Below are 16466 nucleotides of genomic sequence, written 5' to 3'. Positions count from 1 at the left end.
TTAGGTGCTACAAAAGTGCTTAATTAAAAGGTGGCATGGACAGCACAGGTGTTCCCCCAGCCAGCATTCCTGCCATAGATAATGGATTGTGTCCAACTTTCCCTTCTACCTCACCTCACTCACCTGCTGGCACATTTCAGTCAGGTTAGCCATTACTTTGACATTTTCACAGCGGATCCTACTCATCGAAAATGGGGCAGGGGAGGCAGTGGGATTTAGGCTGAGTTTTGTGGCTTGCACAGGACTACAGGCAAATAGTCCCAATTATTACACACTGCTGCTCTAATTGAAAAGTATCTTGCCAGCCCAAAAGTGAGATTGATGTGTGACAGCAAACATTGGGACACTTCAGGCTGGGTGGGAGGAGAGCAGAGTAGGAGAGCATCTTAGAGAGAGCCTTGTCCAAGGCAAGGTGGCAGTGTCCTTGCCCTCTCTCTTCACTTCCTCACCGCCAAAATGGAGGGATTGGTGCTGGGGCTTCAGTAGACACAGCAAGGAAGACAATAAGATCACAGCAGTCAAGGGGACGCACCAGAGAAGTTAGTATCAAAACTGTTTTAATAAGGACAATAATAAGTGCATGGAATACAGAGGGAAGGCAGAAAGGATAATTCCACAGATATGGGTCTTTGGTCTTGTGTTATGGTCTGGGAAGCAGAGGGCAGAGGGGAGCTCATCCTGAGAGCCCAGGTCCACACCCTGGAAGGTGCAAGGGAGAGTAAGGCTGATCCTGCTGGGTGCCAGTGGCCAGACCTGGGGACTTCCTGAAGCTGGTGCCTGCCCTGGTTTGTTGCTGGTGGCTGGCATGAGGCAGCCCCTTGGGGAGGCTGGGGAACATGGGCTTGCCCTTAACCTTGGTGGCCTGGCTGCAAGTGGCACTTCCACATGCAGCATGCGCACACCCTGCAGCTCTTTATCTTGCTTTGAAGAGCTTCCTGGCAAAAGCAGCCGGGTGGTGGGTGCACTGTGTGAGAGCAGAGTCCTGCAGCCATGGCCCAGCATCTCCTCCCACTGCACACCCCCTCCTGTCCCAGAGAACAAGGGGGGTCCTGTGAGGGTCCCTCCAGTGACCTCAGCCCCCGAGCATGTTGGCTCCACACCACGGCACAAAGGCGCTTCTATGAGGGCCAGTTTGCACATGGGCCAGCGTGGGGGGCAGCTCATTCCAGGGCGGCTGTGTCACCCACGGCCACTCGGCGAGGGACATCAGCCAGGGTCCACATGACCCTTGGGAAGGGGTGTGCTGCAAAGAGGGGCGTGTGTGTGGGGAATGGGGAGGGGGACAAGGATGGAGAGACAAACTGTGCCACCACCACGAGGATGGTGGCACAAAGCGAGTGGCTGCAGAGGAGTCTCCTTGTTCTGAGACAGGGGGAAAAGAAGGGATTTTTAGGGCCTGAACTGCAGAATTTGGTGACCTGACAACCTGCCTTTGCCACCAGTCAGCCAAAAGTTTCTCCCCTCTCAATTGCTGCTCAATTGCTGCTCAATTGCTGAGGGGAGGGGGGGGGTCAGGAAGGAAGTTGTCCTAAGTGATGCCCAGCAGCAGGAGGCAAGTGGAAACGTTCCTGATTATTTCTGTGCATGCTCTCACCTCCTGAACACTGAGCACACAGCTTTTTCAGGGTGGGTAGGGAAAAGAGAAAGCTCAGCTCTGTGGGGTTTGCCTGCCCTTTGAAACCCCAGCTGACCTTCCCCTGATAGATATGCTATTCTGAAGGATCTTGCACCAGCTGGAGCCGGGGAAACCCCGTCCCTTACATGCCAGAGCTATCAGTGGGAATATCTCTGGGGAGGCATGTGTGCCATTGCAGAGGATGGTTGGGAACGTCAGTGGAAGGATGGAGTATGTCCCCAGACGTGCTGGTAGAGCTAGGCTGAGGGTTGAGAGAGAGGGTTCTGGGGAGAATGGGATGGAGTAGGAAGGATTTGGGGTTCCTTTGGCACATGGGAATGTTCCTTTGATGTCTAATGGCCATGAGGCTGGAGAAGGGATGCTATGCCTGGCTCTGTGGAGCCCACTGGCCTTCTGCAGCAGCCTGGCCCAGCCCAGGGAGCCCCCCAGGACATGGGCTCTCCTCCTGTCCTCCCCGGCCTGCCCAGTGCCCCCAGTTGGCAAGGAGGTCATCCACTGGGTCTGCTGGTGACACTGGCACCAGCAGGTAGGGCACAGGGAGGAGGGCAAAGACCCGGCACCAGTGTCTCTGGTGGGGCCTGTGATGGGTGGGATGGCTGTTCACACCTTGACTTCATCGTCCTCTTCCTCCTCCTCATCGGCATACTCGAAGGAATTGCTGCGGCCCCCTCGGGCACCACTGTAGCTTTCCTGCAGGCTGGAGAGCTTGGTCTCCTCCTCCTCCTCTCCTTGGTTCCAGCTGGCCTCGGGGGACCGGCTCTCCCTTGTCACTTGTGATCCCCACAAGCTGCTGCTGGGGCTCTCCCACGGGGTCTGTGTCCGGGCCTGCCGGGGACCCTCACCTTTCTCCGAGCTCCGTGGGGTGCTGGTCCCACCGTAATGGCGGGCCAGGACCTGGGTTGCTCGGTCAAATTCTCCAGCCTCAATGGTGCAGTCGTTCCAGTGGCCTTGCCATGGGGACCCTTTGGACACCGCCCCTGGCCCTGAAACCCAGAGAGAGTTTGGTCCAGCGCCTTCAATGGCATGTGCTTCTCCGTTGGCATGGATCGACAGACCTGGCAGTGAGCTGGCCCCTGACAGGTTGCTCTGCCTGGAGTGGTCCCAGAAGCTGGATGCTGCCTTGTCCTCTTCATAGGATGCATGAACTGCTGGAGGAACCCTGTCCTTGGTTCCCTCTTCGCACAGGAGGTGTGGGCCATCCTCCCCCACCTTGCTGCCATTGGTTTCAGAGAAGCTCATCACCTGGAGGAGTTCGCTCATCAGGGAGGGCCCCAGGTCTAGGCGGAAGGACAGCAGGGAGTCGGAGCGATCCAGCTCATCTTCCCCAGGACAGGTGCTCTCTTGGGCCTTTTCCAAGCGAGGGACACGAGGGATGGTACAAAATCCGGACTCCAGCCCTGTGAGGCAGAAGGTATGGCTGGTGAGGGAGGAAGCCTGACTTACTTCTACAGGGGAAAAGGGACACTGCTGACAAAGTGGATCAGGTCATGCTCCTGTCAGTGGCACTGGCCTCTAAACGACAGGTCAGTGTCTCTGTGGACACCTCCAAAGCCCAGAGTTCCAGCAGGGGGTCTCCAGGTGGGCTCTGGGCTCGTTAAGATGGCAGTGGGGGCATAGCCAGGCAGGTGAGACCAGGAGATGGCAGCATTGCCTCAGCCTGCCTTTCCCTCTGAGCCCGGCCACCTCCCCCGGCTGCTGCAGGCACCCCAGATCCAACCCCGCTTCTGCTCCAGACCTCCCTCCCTAGGGAAAAGCTGAGCACAGCCCAGTGCTATGAGGCTGGAGAGGAGCCACACAGATGTCCTGTTCCATCCTTCCCACAACCCTTCCCCAAAGCACACCCTGGCTGGCAGGGAGGGATGTGGACGATGGAGAAGGGTGGTGGAATCCCTAAGGAGCAGCACATGGAGATGTAGAGGTTGGCAAAGCTAGGGACAGGGTTAGAGCATCTGTGTTGAGGTGGGGAAGGCCATGCTGTGGGTCCCTTTGACCTCACAGCCTTGGAGTGGGAATTGCTCCACTGTCCCAGCACCTTTTTGGCTTCTTCAGGGAGGCTGCTCAAGTGAAAGGTGTAGTAAGACTGAGGGTACATGGAGGGTGCTTCCTTACAGGAGTCTTACAGGCTGACAGCTGTATGGGGCTACAGGACAGGGCCAGAAACAGAGAAACCATCCCTTCCCTGCTTTGAGGGACACCCTGGGAGACCTTCCAAGGGCAGGAGCAAGGACCGTGGTTCAGAGCAAGGTTAGGATTATCTGCTTGGAAGGATTGTCAAGATGGGGCAGTCTTAAATATCCCATCTCTCCTTAAAACCCTAAGCTCCTCACTGCAGAGGAAACTGAGGCACAGAGCAATGCAGGAGGGCTGCAGAGGATGCTCAGTACCTGGGCACCAGCTTCTGCCTTGCACTTCACTCACCGTAGGCCTGGTGTGTTTTGGAGAAGCTGTTGGAGGCACTTTTGAAGGAGAACTTGCTGGTCAAGGCCCGGCCGCCGCCGGCTCCATCATACACTCCCTCGTTGAGCTGCGGCAGCGACACGGCGTTCTTGATGATGGGCGAGATGGCCGGGGGGGCGGGCGAGGCCCCTACCTGGCCCCCGCTGCCCCGTCTCTTCAGCGGGGTCCGGCGGACGTGCCGTAGCGTCCGGGTGAAGAAGTTGTTGTGTTTGGCCGTGTCAGCCCCGCCGTGGTTGCTGAGGAAAGAGGTGTCCCCGAAGACGTCCCCGCCGCGCCCCACGTGCATGGTGTGCCGGAAGTCGCCCAGCGGCGGGCTGATCATGTCCGGCGTCAGCTCCGACTTCAGCCGCCGCTTGCCATGGGAGCCCGACACCCAGCTGAGCACCGGCAGCTTGCCCAGGCTCATGTTGCACCCTTCACCCTGCCTTTGAAAAAGCTCCAAAAATCAGCCCTCACCAGGCTTCCGGTACTGGGGTGGTCTGTCACATCCCCAGCCTCCCCAGTGCTTCTGCTCCGATGCTCTTGGGATAACAGCTCATGTCACTTTGGCTTTCGGCAGGTTTCCTGCTTCCCTGCACTACGTTGCGCTCATGAAATCACCTTCAGAGGGTACGTCCTCAGTGGTGAGGACAGTGGTGGCACGGAGATGTCCCCAGGGGGTGTCTAGGTCACCCCCCCTTCTGCGGAGGTCACTGGAAGCTGTGTCTGGTTGTGGACCTGGGGGTTAATCCACTGTCTTCTACTGCCACTGGGCGAGTGGAGCCAGTCACGGATGGGGCAGCAGGCAATGAAGAGAGCTTCAGGTGGACCGGCAGGGCAAGAGCATTGGTCCCCTTGTTGGCCACCTAAACAAGGCAAGATGAGCAGTGAAGGCCTTGGACAGGATTTTCCCAATCCCATTTGCTGTATCCACAGAACTCCCTGAGGAGGTTAAATGTGGTGCATAAGGCAGTGGTGAGCTTGCTACTGGCTGCCCCTTTATCTGGCCCTTCTTTTGGGGAGGAAGAAAAAGACTTTCCTCCAAAAACATGTCTCCTCACCTTGCTGACCTGCCTCAGTACGCCTTAGTTTCCCGTCTGCAAAGCAGCTTTGCCAGACCCACGCCACAACACAGGCTGAGGATTTCCCTCCGAGGCAGAACCTCCTCCCAGAGCAATGCCCTGCTTGGCTGCCCCAGCTCCTGGGGTGAGAAACCTCTCCCTCCTTTTTGCTATTCAGATGAACCCTTGAGGAGAGGGTGAGGCCTGGGGCCCATGTGCTTCTCGGGGAGGAGTGGTGGGAAGCAAAAATGCAATATTTGTATATTGCTTTGTTTGTCCTTCACTGGCTGGGTCTCCGGGTGCTGGCAGACATGTTGGAGAAGCAGGGAGTTGGCAGTGTGGGGAGGGCAGCTGCTCTGCAGACAGGGGAAACCGAGGCATGGCAAAGGAGGTGATTGCCTGAGGCTGGAGGAGAAGGTGGGGTGGGTGCCTGCAGTCAGACCCACTCTGGGGTGGGTCCCAGAGGCACTGAGGGGCAGGCAGGAAGCAGCAGCTGGATGCACGGCAGGGTGATGACCTCCCAGTCAGTGGGGAGGACTCTCAGATGGGCAGATCCCTTGTTGGTGGGCATAGCAAGTGCAAGAGGGTGGGTTGGGGAAAGGAGAGGGTTTGGTTGAGGGGCATCTCAGAGTGTCACTGGCCTGAGTAGCCAGCTGGGGGTGTATCCTTCCCTGGGCTCAGTTCTGCGGCTGGAGCATCAGGACAGAGCTGAGTCCCTCCAGCAGGGCTGGCTGTGGAGGACAGCATTCCTTCGTCACCTCACATCTCTTGATCTCTATGTGCTGGGACCCCCACTGCTGCATGGCTTCCCCTGCCACGTTCCCTGCCTCTCCTCCTTGTCTGTGCATTGCCTTGGAGCAGCCAGGCAGTGCCACGATGGAAAAGGCTCTGGTGAAGGGGACTCCTGGACATGAAATTGCTTTCCTGGCTGGCTAGATGCATTTTTGCTTTGCCCTAGCCTTGTTTGCTCACCCGGGGCCTCTCTTATCTGCCAGGGGTTAATGACTGGGGGAAGGAAAACAAACCTCCCCCAGCAGCGCCCAGCACCATTGGCTGCCTCCCCAAGGTGGCAGTGCCTCCTGGGGTGGCAGTGGCTGGTGGCCACAGGGACAGAATGGTGGCAGGTTGGGTTTCTGCTGACCCCCAGCTCATGCATTTCATGTCTTCCTTCTGCCCACAGACGCCATGCAGTGCTGCCTTGCAGCCAGGACAAACCAGGCACATGGCAGATTTGGGGTGAGGGGACAACTGAGGAGCTATTTCCTTTCTGTGGCAGAAGCCCACCCATAGCTATTGGGTCAGGGCTCTCCTAGAGTGCAAAAGAAACTACTGGGGTGGTCCCTGCAGCACAACTGGGGTCTTGGGACCACAGGGAGAGAGATGCAACCGTATTTTTGAGCTGTCCCCAGGATCTCCCAGGAAAGCACATGACTCTGGGAGTGGGGATTAGGTGAGCTACAGCACTCAAGTTTTCCCTTTCCTCTGCACATTGGAGCCCCTGAGAAACCCAAAGTGGGGGCTGTCCCCTTTAGCATGTGCTGCACCAGCCAGGGCTGCTCTGAGGGGGAACCCTCCTACCCTGCCTCAGATCCCCCACACAACACAGCTGCCCTGCACACCCCTATGGGGACCATCACACCTTGGGATGGGGTGGGGAGACAAGGAAAAGGTGGGGGATGTGGGAGAACATCCCCTTGTTCCCTATCTGGACAACTACTGAGTGAGGGAGTGGGGTGGAGGAAAGTGTTTCTCCTTCCTTGTCTCTTGGTCACCACAGGGAACCAAGCCAGCAACTCCTGGCCCCTGGCTCTCCTTGCCTGCTGGCAGGCAGCAAGCACTGGGAAGAGGAGGGAGGGAGTGAAGCAGTTGGTGCCCAACCCTACCTGGATGGCAGGTTTCTGGCAGGCCTGTTGGGCTTTTCCTCCTTCCAGCCTCCCCCTTTCCCTTCTTTCCTTCTGCCCCTGGTGTGGCTCCCCGCCCCCTTTGAGCCCTCCACTTCACCCAAACAGCCTTCTCCACGCCAGGGAAACTCGTGATTCTGTGGGCAAAGGGTGACCTGTGTGCTGTCCTTTCCTCCACTGGGCAAAGGGACCCCTCTGCCTGGCCATCTCTCTGTCTGGGTGCCACTGCTTCCATCTGGCAGCCCTTGGTGTTCACCAGTTCCTGGCACAGCAAGCCCACAGCCCACCATGACCTCCCCTTCCCTGGCATATTCTCTGTGGTTCCTGTCTTCCTCCTCTGGGAAGCCCCCTGCCTCAAAGAGCCACCACCTCCTCCTCCTCCCCCCAGACTGGCCTCCCCAGTTTCCCCCTGAGTTCAGCTGGTTGCCACTGGTTTTCCGCTAGCTGGGAATGGCCAGAGCTGTTCAGCTTGCTGGGAAGAGCGGAAACCAGAAAGGAGGGGAAAATAATCCAGATGTCTAGTTGGATAGAGCTGCTGAAAGCAGCCTCTTCCCTCTCCCAAAGGGGACATACTGCAAAAGGGAGTGAGAAATTTGGGGTGGTCTCAACAGCAGGAAGAGCGGGTGGAAATGGCTGTGGGTGGCCAGGAAGGCTTTCCCAGCCTTCCTGAGTGATGAAAAACCTCCCTTTCCCCGAAGGAAGGGAGGCAGAGTTCCCCTATTGGGTGACTGCTTTGGGATGAGGAAAGCAGCAGAGACAGGCTTTTGGGGAAGGGGGAAAGGGGCTTGGCTGGCTGGGTTGGGCCTCTTTCAGCTTCCCTGGAGCAGTGCCGGGCAGTAGGCAGACGCCTAAATCTGACTCCTGTGCTTCTGGCCGCTATATATATACATAGTGATATCTCTGTATAACAAGGATATTTTTCCGAGCAGACATTCTGGGACATAGAGGGAGGTTGGAGCTATGGAGGTGGGCAGTTTCCAGCCATCTCTTCCCTGCCCACTTGTGAAAAAGTGCCTCCCTTTCTTCCTCCATACCCCTAAAATTGAGGTGCCGAGAGCCTGTGGGGCTTTCAGGGGTACCCAGAGCAAGGTTTGGGAGACAAGCGTCCTCTTGCCTTCCCCCATCCGTGGGACCGTCTTCTCACTCCCTTTCCTTCCCGCCTCTCCCCCCCTCCCCCGTCCCGTGTCCCCTCTCCTCTCTCCCAGTTTCCTGTTGCATTCCTGCTTTCTGCTCCCTTTCTTTTTTACCATCCTTCCCGTCTCTATCGCCTTGCCACCTCTCCCGCCTCTCCCCTCTCCAAACACCCTCTCCACCCTTTTCCTTCTTGTCCCAACACCCCCCTACCCCCAGCTCTACAAACTGATGAACCAAAACTTTCAGGATTTACCTCTTTCGAACCAGGATTATTATTTTTCCCCGTCCTCCAGACGAAAAGTTGCGAGACGCTCTCCACAGGCCCCTGTAACTTGTTCCAAGGATTACCGGCGCCGAGTTCCGGAACGGAGTGGGGGAGAAAGGGGAGGCATTGCCCCCCTCCTTTTCCCACGGCTGTCCCCCCAAGGCTGGCTCTCCCAGGCTGACGCCCTGATGCCACGGGAGAGAGGGAGCGAAGCTGGCGGGGAGGGGACGTGGGAAGGAGGAGGGCGGGCTGCAGCACTGCCGAGCCAATCCTCGACTCGGCAAGGAGACCAGAGAAAATGAGATTTATTCCAGCTATCCAGGACAGAAAACTTCAGGAACTTCTCTGCCGCTCCCCTCCTCCTCCCCGCTTCCCCGGTGCCATTTCCCGTCTGCCGGCATTGGCTGCCTCCCGCTCCCGGTGCCTGCTCCAGTGGGTTTGGGGGAAGGGAGAAGGCCAGGTCGCTGTCTAACCTGGTTAGAGGAGCAGGGCAAAGGAAAGGGGTTTGAACCCTCTGTGTGTGTGACCCCTCGGGCATCACATAGGGTCCCCTGATCCATATTGGATAGGAAATTCCCGGTGGTGTAGCACTCCAGTCACGACTGGGGTCTGCGGGTGGGTGGTCATACAGGGACCTCTGGGTAGCACTGGGCTGGGCATTAGGATGGCAGCCTCCCTGAAGGCCATGTGGGCCAGGCTGGTGTTTGTTACAGGCTCAGGACAAGTGTTGATGCATCGGGACAAGCGTCATGCCAGCGACAGCGTGCCACACCAGGGTGAGGGGGTGGCAGTGGAGAAATGCAAGGAGGTGCTCTTTGGTGGCACCAGGGAGAGCTTCTGCCCACATGTGGGACACCACATCCTTCTGGCATTATGTGTTATCCCTTGATGGTCACAGGGCAGGAGACCCTATCAGTGCCAATGAGGGGCAACCTCCTGGTGGGTGTATAGCATCATAAGTGCCATTGGTGACCCTCATGGCCTCCAGACTTGGCTTGGTGGCTCTGCTGGGGACCACTTGGCCACACATAGCACCTATTCAGGGCCTTGTTGAGGAGAAGGGAGGTGTCTCTGCTGGTGAAGGCGAGACAAGACTTGTTGGGGTTAAGTAGGGCTTGGCTGAAGGGATGACAAGATGTCTGCAGAGGAGATGTCAAAATGGAGCCTGGCCGTTCACTAGGCTCAGGTTGCTTGTGTTGGGGTGCACAGGCAGGAGCACCTTATTGCTCAGAGGTTTGCTAAGTAGCACTAGTAGGGTTTGGCACTGTTCTGTGGCTTCTCTTCTGAAAAAGGGAAGTTGGAGTTTCTGCATTCTGTGGAAAATTTCTCCATTAGGAATTAAGACCACATGTGTATATATGTTGGTGGTACTTTAGGTGGGTCTGTGTCTTGGAGGAAGATAGAAGCTTAGCTCTGATAGATGAACTTTGCCATAAGTGAGGAAAGGAGAAATCATGAAGTGCATCCTCCTGGCTTGCCAGGGGTATGGTAGGCATTCCTTCCCCTAGGTCCTGCTCAGTGGAAGCTAATGGGGGTGGTGGGAGAGGCAGGAAAAGACCTTTTCTTTGAGTCTCCTCCCATGGCCTGCCAGGGCATTTTCCCCACCCTGCCTGAGGGGCTCTCCCTCACCCCCATCCCTGTGCCCTGCAGCAGGGGCTATGTCAGGAAGCAGAGCCCGGGCAATGGCAGCCACCTTCACTGGGGAATGCAGAACAAATCTTTTCCAGATGGGATAGGGGCCACGTTCCGCTTCTTGCAGGGGGCTGGCTCTCCACTGCCTCCTTCTTACTCCTACTCCATGCATCTCTGTGCTCCGGGCCAGAATGGGCTTCATTTCCAGGAAAGCATCTGGAAATGCCTTCTCTTCAGCATCCTTCCCCAAACCTGTGATCTTGCAGCCATGCCAGCCAAGCTCTGACTTTTGTACTTCTACGTCTAGCACGGAGGTGCTTTGAAGACCTCAAGAGTCAGGGTATGTGCCATCTCTGGGTCTCAGTACTCATCCTGGCCTCTGGCTGCTTGGTTACACCCCCTTCTTTCATATACAACAGCCTGGAAACTCAATCCATACAATCCTGCTTCTCAGCCTATTTATCCATCTTGGCTGATAAATGAGAGGTGGCTGTGAGGCTGGACAGTGCTGCAGTCACTGAACCACCCATGGATGTCGTGGGTAGGAGCTTATGCCTGGACCCCTCCCAGCCCACCTACCTCATTTACCTTCAGTCACCCCAACCTTTCATCCCATCTGTAACCCTAAGCCCCAGGCAGCAGTTCCAGTCTCACCATTACAGAGAGACTGGCTACTGGGCTTATCATGGAGCAGACAAGTGGCCCAGCAGCTTTCCCAGATGAGGATTTGCACAACATCAAAGACAAGGCTATGCAAATTGCATCCCCTCATCTTCCCAGCACTCCTCCCTCCAACACAGGGTTGAGGTCTTATGGGTGACTGAAGGTGATGGGGAGGGAGAGAGGAATGGACAGATGTGGGAGGGCTGAAGTCTCTGCCGCACCTCCTGGTGCTCAGTCCTTCATCCTATCTCACTTCCACTCACAGACTCAATGCCTGAAGGAGGCTGATACAGGACTCCCCTCCAGTAAAGAAAAATCCCTCTACTCCGTTTCCCCAGTGCCTGGGAGAAGCCAAGAGAAAGTGATGAAGGCATCCCAACTTGTGATAGGATCCACTCCACATAAACACCCACGGGTTTATATTCCCTGCTATTTCAGTTTGCTGCCTTTCCACCTGCCCTCCTTCCCTGGGAAATTTCCAGGGATGGACTTCCAGGAGCACAGCAGTGCTGGAAACTTTCTGGAGGGAGGGCAGGCAGGGGGCTCTGTGGGAAGGGGGTGCCTTGCTCAGTGCACAAGAAGCAGATATCCTGTTGCTGCCCAGAGTCTCTGGCTCATATTTCCTCATTAACTGAAAGTGCTGCTCATTTGCAGGTGACTTCCAGATGTTTCCATTCTTCTCTTGGGGCCATGAGGGCACATACCACATGGGTATGGGGATTACTGCAAGCAGTGGGATGGGGGACAGAACCCTGCCACAATGGGGATGGGGGTGCAGAGAGCTCCCTTGCCCCACCAGGCATGGCCTCATCCAGCTCCCTCTCACCCTGGTTCTGTCAGGTCCCTTCTCACTGCTCCCAGCCCATGGCCCTCGGTGCTGCCTCCAGTCCATGTCTCGCTGCCCTGGGGATAAGCTGAAGGCAAAGCCGGTTTTAGGGTGACCAAGCCAGAGTGGTGGCAGGAGGGGACACCCTGGGGCAAGGGATAGGTGCAAGCACCCAGCGTCTTGCCAAGAGCATCCCTGGCCTGATGCCAGCTCTGGCTTTGTAGGCACTGGATCCCCTCATGCCCTATAGTTTCTCCACTGGGGTGATTTCTCCTCTGGCTGAACCCCCAGATATGCTTGGCCAGGCTCAACCCATTTTTGTTGCAAGTCCCCCACACCATGCCTGTTGCCTTTGAGATAAGCAGGGAAAGGGACCAGAGTGGTCTGGTTCCCAGAATCTTTGTGTTGCACTGGGGAAGGAAAGTGGGGAGATTGTGGTGAGCACCATCAGGCAGGCAGAAGCATTGGATTAGATGCACTCATGCTAGAAGTGGGGTGGATAACCCTGTAAACACCCACTTCTAACTTTCCCCACCAACTCCTCCCCTCCCCTGGAGCAGTGGGAGGACGAAGGAATGGGACTGACCACGTCTTGCTTGTGGGATTTGCAAAGGGGGGAGTGTGTGCTTTTCCCCTGGGAGCAGGGCTGGGAACTCAAAGCCTCGGGGTTTGCCAAAGCCCAGGAGGAGGTACGGATGAGTTCCCAGGCTTGTTGGCGGGCTGCCTCCCTCCCTCTGCCCATCTCCTCCTATCCCAAATATTTTCATCTTTCCTCCTCCCCCCACACTCCCCAGCTTCCTCCTGCTATTCCTGTCTGTTGGCCAGGGATGTGGGGTGCTGTAGGGCTGCTGTGGATGTTGTGGGGTGTTGTTGGGTGTGAGGATGGAGGGACAGACCCCAGGATGGCCCCTGATTTATGCTTTCCCTCTGAGTTTTACATGGGCACAGAGGAGAGGGAAGGGGGGTTCGGGACGTAGCTGGGAGGGGGAGCGAGGATGTTGCATAAACCAGAAGTAATCCAGGAACAGCTGCCTGTGGCCTGGAAACACTTCTGTGATTCCACATACTAGGAAAGGAGATGTAAATATAAAGATATATATTTATGTATGTAGACTACATCTCCCCAGAACAACCCCACCCTTGATTCTCCAGTTCTTTTTCATAGACCTTGTAAAAGTCAGTGCAGGAGGGACTGGGGGGAGGGCTTAGATATAAATTTGGTGCTTGGAGAAGCAGCTCTCTGTGTACAGAGGGATCTGTGAGTCTCTTTGCCCTTCCTCAAATATGTTCACTTGGCGGGACAAGGAAAGGGAGCATATCTACAGAAGTTTAAAGCCCATGCAGGCTGGAGGGAGCTGGGATGGAGGTTCCTGGGGTGGGGAGAGAAAGAGGAGATGGTGAGGGTAGGAGGGATGCAGAGGGGAAGGAGGGGATGGGGTGAGTGGGAAACTCTGGGCCTTTGGGAGGAAAGAGCCTTTTGGAGATGAATTGCATGAGGAGGTGCAGAAAGGTGTTTTGGGGAAAGGAGGAGCTAGGGAAGGGAGAATATCCTCAGGGCTGGTGTGGCATGGAAGAGGGGACCATCAAGGAATGGGAGATGCATCCATAGAGCAGAGGGGGAGTAGCATGCAGGGGTGAGGAATGGTAGAGTGTACAGAGAGAGGATATGGGATATAGGGAATGGGGATTAAGAGATAAGTCGTCCATGTTGGGAGTGGGAGACCGTGCTTGGGGAACCTGTTCTGGTCAAAGGGAAGAGGTGAAACCAGGGGAGTGGTTGGACAGAAGGCCTGGACAACTCTTTAATCCTAATGATTTTGCCTGTCCATCCAGCCCATGTATTTTTGGCCCACGGAAGGAAGGGGGTGGGGATGCAGGAGCAGCTAAAAATAGGGGTTGTCCCTGCCCATTCCCCCAAGGCGGGCATCCGTCTGCCTGCCTGTGGGGCTGCTGCAGGATCTGGAGGAGGGGAGCAGATCCAGCCTCCTCCCCATGGCGTCTGGCTCTGCTTTTGTTTGTCTCACAGCCCTACAGGGACAGGAAGAGGCTGCAGGGCTGGGGAACAATGGCTCATTCTCCGGGAGTCTGCGCCTGCGGAGGAGCGATAGGGGACACGGGATGGTGGCCAGAAGGCACAACCTCCTAGTGCCACTGCTGCAGGAGTTCAGCCCCCAGGAGATGATGGGTTCCACTGGTGGGATGCAGGGAGACCTTCCCCAGCCCACCCCTCTTGCCCACGTTCCTGTAGCCGGGTGCAGAGGGGATGACTCACAGTGGGTGCACGTTATAGAGGAGACCAGGGTGGCAATGCTGCCAACCTGAAGAGCGGTGGGAACATGTTTCCAACCAGCACTGGGGAATGCACTGTCAGCCTCTTTTGAGCCTCTGAAACCTGGAGTGTGGCTGGAGCTTGCACCCCCAAGTAGGAATGTCCCCAGGTGAGGCTGGGAAGGTATTTATCTGGGAGCTGTACTGTGCCTCTGTCCCAGCCATCACTGTGCTCCCTGAGGCACTGCCAGTATTGGTGGAAGATCCCTCCATGCTCTGTGCTCCCTGCTGTCTGGGAGACTGCCAAGGGGCATGGATATGTGTGCATGGTGGGGGGTGATAAATCCTTTTATCCTACCTCTTTCTTCTCCAGACCCTCCTTTTGAGGCAGTGTCTCTCCCGGATGTTAGAACTAACAGCATGGTGCTGGAAACCCTGCAGGGAGAGTCTCTCCCCACACTTCTTCTCCAGACTTGCTAGGGATATGAGGAGGTGATGTTAGCACCTGAGGTAGGGGAGAGGTTAGGACACATATTGCAAAGATTGAGCAAGAAGAGGACAGAAGAACCTCCCTGTTTCCAGCCCCTTTTTTTTCAAGGTCTTGGATAGCTGGGGCTGAATGCTTGCCAGGGCTCCTCTTGTTTACTCAGCCGGGGAGCTGACACATCCAAGGTCTCTGCTGCCTCCACTTTCCCACATGCTGCTGGCCGGCACATTCCAGGGCAGAGTGGAGATCAGTGCAGAGGCATACCAGAGGTTTCCATCCGGGATGCCATCCCTCCTCCCTGCTCTCCCCAGGCATCCGGCACCTCTTGCCAGGTCCTGAAGAGCGGGCATCACATGTGCTCAGCATCCTGGGCCTTTAGAAGCCAGGGCTTGCACAGAGCCCAAGTGTGGATTGGGACCCCAGAAGATTGGGATATGCCTCTTAAACTGAATGCCTTCAGCAGGGCTCTGTCCTTCTTCCTGGTTCCCTCTGCAGATCTCAGTCCTGTTCCCTGTCATGACCCACGGGAGATGTGTGGAGGAGTCAGGGATGCCTGTCTCAGCTTAGTCCTCCCTAGAGGAAGCTGGGGGAAAGGGGTAATACTCTCCTAGGCAACAGTCCAGCTTCTTAATTTTAGGACAGGCACCTATTCCTGCAGCTGGGCTTAGTTTGCTGAGGGTTAACAGCACTGGGCTTTGCAGCTGCACCCTTCTGCAGGCACAGGCTCTGCTCCCTCCTGGGCAGCAGCCCAGACCTGATGTGGCTGCCTTTGGTTTTGGGACAGAAGGACACAAAGCTTTTAAAAATAAACGCCAGGAGATAAAGAAGGGTTTGGAGAGCTGGCTGCAGGGCGGGGGCGGGAGCATGGCCCTTGCCCTGTCATTTAGGCTGGACGCCTGTGTCCCAGCGATGCTCCCACCTCCACCGGGGCTGCTGGCATCTTTGCCTCCTCCGACCTCAGGCTGCTGCAGGCAAAGGACCGCCGTGACCTTTCCCTTTCCCCGCAGGCTGGCCCATAGAGGCCCCTTTACGCCCAGCCCCAGCGTCTGGAAGAAGGGGCCTCGTCTCCCTCCTGGGCTGCCGCAGGAAATGCGGAGCCTGGAGGTCAGGGGCCAGCCGGCAGCTCCTCCCGAGGGGGGCAAGCAGCGCAGCGCTGGGCTTGCATCATGCCGGCGCCCGCCGCAGAGCAGGGGAGGGAGGCAAGCCCTGCAAGGGGGAGGGAGAGGGCCAGGCTCTTCCTGTTTATGTGAGTACCAGACCCCCAAGAAAGGGAAAGGACTTGGAAAGCTCATTGCTCTTGGGCGGGCTCCAGCAAGCGACTGTCTATGACTCTTAGCCCAGGGATTGCATTTGTGTGGCAGGGCGTGACTTCTTTGCAGGGGAAATGGGCATCCAGCTCCAGAGAGGGCTAGGATTGCATTCTGGGGCCTTGTGAAGCTCTGTTCTAAGGGAGAGTCTGTCGTTAGCTTCCTGGGAAGTGAGAGACAGCTACATGCCAGGCTTTGATTCCTCCCATGGCTGTCTCTGACTGATGCTGGACTCCGTGGGATGCTCTAAAGGGCAAAGACCCACTCAGGCCACGACGAGGAGGTAGCTGGGTATTTTGGCTTTGGGACAGAGGAATGGAGAGCACTGGGAACACCAGGCATGGAGGAGGGTTTAGGGGAGGGTGCCTGTTCAGCCATGATGGCTCCAGAACAGATCCCATCCGGCCACCAGAAGGGCTGGAGACCTCCCTTGTTATCTAGGGTCACATCCTGCAGGGCATCTGGTGTGGCTGTGGTGGTATGTGGAGGAGGAAACAAGGTCCAAGATGCTTTTTTCTTAGCCTCTGGCACCATACTGCTCTGGCTTAGGTAACATCTGCACTGAATTTGTCATATCTCAGCTTTGGTTTGTAGTCCTCAGGTCATGCTGAGCGTGGGTGGAGGGGTGCTTTGTGCCACCTCTGGTGGATGCCCTGGAGGACACACCATTAAGCAGCATTAACAGGAGCAGATGGGAGTTACAGCCCCTCAAGTAAGCCGAGGCCTGGCTCAGTGCAGCAACTGTAGGATACAAATAGCTGAATGCAGTGTAGGTCACAGAATCACTGAATAATAAAAGTGTTTGGGTTGGAAAGGACCTTAAAGTTCATCCAGTTCCAACCCCCTTGCC

The 16466-nt window shown here is 56.5% G+C and overlaps 1 protein-coding gene across 1 annotated transcript; it reads right to left on the bottom strand.

The window, feature by feature from the left end:
* Positions 1–540: 540 nt before the first annotated feature.
* On the bottom strand, positions 541–8635 carry CDC42EP1 (CDC42 effector protein 1). The gene is made up of 3 exons (XM_021554032.3): positions 8422–8635; positions 4055–4938; positions 541–3033 (listed from the first exon to the last, which is right to left on the bottom strand). The coding sequence occupies exons 2-3, from the start codon at positions 4497–4499 to the stop codon at positions 2237–2239; spliced, it is 1242 nt and encodes a 413-aa protein (XP_021409707.3). The 5' UTR covers positions 4500–4938; positions 8422–8635; the 3' UTR covers positions 541–2236.
* Positions 8636–16466: the final 7831 nt, after the last annotated feature.

The sequence above is a fragment of the Lonchura striata genome, chromosome 1A (genome assembly GCF_050655825.1).
Source record: "Lonchura striata isolate lonStrDom1 chromosome 1A, ASM5065582v1, whole genome shotgun sequence".
Taxonomy (NCBI): domain Eukaryota; kingdom Metazoa; phylum Chordata; class Aves; order Passeriformes; family Estrildidae; genus Lonchura; species Lonchura striata.
This window is presented reverse-complemented; position numbering and strand designations above follow the sequence as displayed.